The sequence below is a fragment of the Candoia aspera genome, chromosome 1, assembly GCF_035149785.1.
Source record: "Candoia aspera isolate rCanAsp1 chromosome 1, rCanAsp1.hap2, whole genome shotgun sequence".
Classification (NCBI taxonomy): domain Eukaryota; kingdom Metazoa; phylum Chordata; class Lepidosauria; order Squamata; family Boidae; genus Candoia; species Candoia aspera.
This window is the reverse complement of record NC_086153.1, coordinates 193,479,963-193,483,586: the sequence shown is the minus strand read 5'-3', so window position 1 is coordinate 193,483,586 and position 3,624 is coordinate 193,479,963. Positions and strand designations below refer to the sequence as shown.

The 3,624-nt window shown below is 56.2% G+C and overlaps 1 protein-coding gene across 1 annotated transcript; it reads left to right on the top strand.

The window, feature by feature from the left end:
• Window positions 1-1,044: 1,044 nt before the first annotated feature.
• Window positions 1,045-2,981, top strand: SP5 (Sp5 transcription factor). Its single transcript, XM_063305792.1, has 2 exons — window positions 1,045-1,170; window positions 1,890-2,981. Exons 1-2 carry the CDS (start codon window positions 1,120-1,122, stop codon window positions 2,979-2,981), a joined length of 1,143 nt encoding a protein of 380 aa, XP_063161862.1. The 5' UTR covers window positions 1,045-1,119.
• The last annotated feature ends 643 nt before the right edge of the window (window positions 2,982-3,624 follow it).

Genomic DNA, 3,624 nt, shown 5'->3' with positions numbered 1-3,624 from the left:
CTGGTCTCACCGCAGCAGCCTCTTTGAGCGCCACCCACTTTACTTAGGAGGAAGCCTTTGAATACGCTTCCTTTCGGAGTGTAAGAGCAGTTCTTGAGTCGCATTCCCCATATCGGGCAGCTTTCTCTCTCTATAAAATCAGAGAACAAGATCGCCAGAAAACGTTGGATATCACTATCTAAAAGTAGGGAGCACCTTCAAAATATTAACTAAATAAAATTCCGCCCCTTTTTTATAACAGCCAGAAAAACAATGGGAGAGAGATCAAATACGCCTTTCCTTTTGTTATTTACAAGGGACATATCACACATACTATCTGGTTAGAGAAAAGCACACAGCCACTCAATACGAACTTTTATGGTCGGACTGGGTGTCCCTGTGCGCTCTGGTGAACTTTTGGCGAGTTTAATTTTAAAAATAGAACAACTAGAGTTACTGGGCGCCATCCAAACAGACGGTCTAGAGGTACATATCCGTGAGAGATAGCAAAAGACGTATTGTCTAAGACTCCGAGACAAATTTTTAATCGCGATATACGTATTTCTTAAGTAGTGGGAAAGGAAGACGGAGGAGGGTTTGTGCAAGATACAATGTCTTGAACGTCGAGTGCAGTCTCCAGGCGGTGAGAGTCCCTTTGATCAAGAAAATCCAATTATTTGTGTATATACATTTCCCACATAGTGATTACTTCATTAATTGTCCCGCCTTTATCTCCTCCCTTCCCATCCCCCCTAATAATCAGTTCTTTTATCCAGACCAACAAACACTCCATAGGAGCTTTGTGGATTCAAAGGATTTGCTTTCGCTTCTGAAAGAGCCGCTATTCTTTGATGATTGGGCAGCGGCAAACTTCAAAGCCATAAATCTTCCTCCTGACTGGCTGGCGGCCCAGCAAAGTCCTTATCAAATTCTTGGAGGTGATCCTGGTGCAGTCAGACAGTCCGCGGAGAGCGCGCTGAGCCCGGGCTGACTGGCCGGCAGAGACTGGTGGGATCGGCGAGGCGGAGAAGAAATAAGGAGCGCGGAGCAAGGAAACCGGGCAGCTTTTCAGCTGCCTCTTGGCGACTTCATGCCGCGGCAGTGGGCCCCTGGCCTCTTCTCCCTCCGGACGGGATAGCCATGGCTGCAGTGGCCCTCCTCCGGAACGACTCGCTGCAGGCGTTTCTTCAGGTTAGTCGCTAGTAGAAGGTTGAGGGTGGAGTACCGGGAGCGCCCCCCCCCAAGATTGGAATGTTCGGGCGACAAGATTGGGGGGAGGACACAAAGCGGGAAGGTGGCGAGCTGGTGGGAGGTTGGGAAAGGGGCGAGCACGCTGGGACCATGTGAAAAATTACGGGATTGATTGTGCGTGTAAAATAGACTTCTGAGGAAATCCCCTGATCCCTGGACTTTAAAAAAATTCCACTTTTGAGAGAAAAAAGTTTTCTAGGTCTGCTCTTACCGAGAGATTCCGTACAATCAAGGGCACGCAACTGCATCTAAACTCCGCCCTCCCCTTCAAAGCTATTGTCCTGAACTGAACGGTCTAAGTCGTCGGAAGTACTCCAGAATGATTGGCAGGCGGGGAGGAGGTAGCTGGGCCCGAGGGTCTCCTCCAGCGGGGTTCGCCGAGAGGCTTCCAAGCTGGCACCGAGCTGAAGTGGGCGGGAAGGGGTCAAGGCGGGTCAGGGGCCGCGCGCTGCTGACTACGGGCATCCCCGCTTCAGTTCGTTGTCTTCTGAGAAACGCCGCTCCTCAGCAACTGGTACTTAGTGCCTGGCAGTAAACTTTTTGAGATACTGCCTGATACCCAGCAGCGGGTGTTTGCTGCAAGGTGGCGAGGAGGAAGCCCGAAGCCAGGGTGAAGGAACAGAGACTAACTGCCTCTCTTTCCCCACCTCTTGCCGCAGGATCGTACCCCCAGCGCCTCTCCCGACTTGGCCAAGCACTCACCTCTGGCTCTCCTGGCCGCAACCTGTAACCGAATTGGGCAGCCCAGCGCGCCGGTCACTCCCTCGGATTTCCTGCAGGTCTCCTACGAGCCGAGCTTGGGCTCCCCGTCCAGGATCTTTCACCCGTGGAGCAGCGAAATGCCGTCCCACTCCCCGGGCGGATTGCCTCCCCCGCCGCCTAGCCTCGGGCTCACTCCGCAGCCGGCTTTTGCGGGCGGCCACGAGCTGCCGCTGACGCCCCCCGCAGATCCGTCGTACCCCTACGAGTTCTCGCCGGTCAAGATGCTTCCGGCTTCAATGGGCGCCCTCTCCTCCAGCTGCCCCCCGCCGGCCTACGTGCCCTACGCCGCCCAGGCGGCCCTCCCGCCCGGCTACTCGAACCTGCTGCCCCCGCCGCCCGCGCCCCAGTCCTGCCGGCAGCTTTCGCCAGCGCCCGAGGACATCCCTTGGTGGAGCATCCAGCAGGCGGCGCCGGGCCCGGGCACTTGCGCACATCACTTCGCGGCCGCGGGTGGCCTGCAGCGCGGGCTGGTGTTGGCGCCCTCGGAGCTGGCGCAGTATCAGTCGCAGCTGGCCGCCCTGCTGCACCCCAAAGCGCCCCTGGCGGCCACGGCCAGGAGGTGCCGCCGCTGCCGCTGCCCCAATTGCCAGGTGGCCGCAGGGAACGGCCCCGAGGCCTCCGCCGAGCCCGGGAAAAAGAAGCAGCACGTGTGTCACATCCCCGGCTGCGGGAAGGTCTACGGCAAGACGTCGCACCTCAAGGCACACCTGCGCTGGCACACGGGCGACCGGCCCTTCGTGTGCAACTGGCTCTTCTGCGGCAAGAGCTTCACGCGCTCCGACGAACTCCAGCGGCACCTGCGGACTCACACCGGCGAGAAGCGCTTCGGCTGCGCCGAGTGCGGCAAGCGCTTCATGCGCAGCGACCACCTAGCCAAGCACGTCAAGACGCACCAGAACAAGAGGCTCAAGGCCGGCCTTGGCCTCGGCCTAGCGGGGGGCGACGGGCGCGCTTGCGCAATCAAGCGAGAAGAGTCGCGGGACTTGTGACCTGTATGGGGCGCCTGTGCACGACTCTGGCTCCTCAGCCGCCTTCTTTCAGGCCCCTTCTCATTCCGAGGAAAGATCCACTCCAGCCCGATTCCGATCTGGACATTTCGGGAACAACCGGGAGAGCTCCTTATTTGGAGGCCATTAAAGGGGAGTCACGACACACACACACACAGAAAATCTCCAAAATCTGGCACCTTGCATTAGACAGATCTCCTTTGAGAAGCAATTGGAGGCTCCTTGGGCAGGAGACTCAAGAGACTGATGATTTTGCCTGGATTCGGATCCCAGCTCTCTGGAACGAAAAGCTTTGCCGCGACCCGTAGACATCCTTTGTGTGATCTGAAGTGGAACCATGAAACCCACTCTGCAGATTTAGAACTGATCTGTGGATCTGAGATTAGCCTTCTGTGAAGAGTTTTTTTTCCACTTTTGGATTCATCCCCCCTCCCTTTTTGGGGGGGACTCCAGATTAAAGATATTCTAGAGTCTCATCTTCCATCAAACTGCCCCAAAGGATTATGACTTCAATGTGTTGGCAGCCAGAAGATTGCAGTCCCACCTTCCACCACATTTGGAAACATCTGGCCATAATGGGCTACAATACTCTTTTAAATAGAAACAGCAGCATTAGCCTGGTTAT

What these genes read in the sequence shown, in the direction of transcription:
- SP5 (XM_063305792.1), top strand. Translation starts at nt 1,120, where the DNA reads ATGGCTGCAGTGGCCCTCCTCCGGAACGACTCGCTGCAGGCGTTTCTT. An exon ending in CGCTGCAGGCGTTTCTTCAG is followed by an intron (nt 1,171 to 1,889) that starts GTTAGTCGCTAG and finishes CTCTTGCCGCAG; the next exon opens with GATCGTACCCCCAGCGCCTC.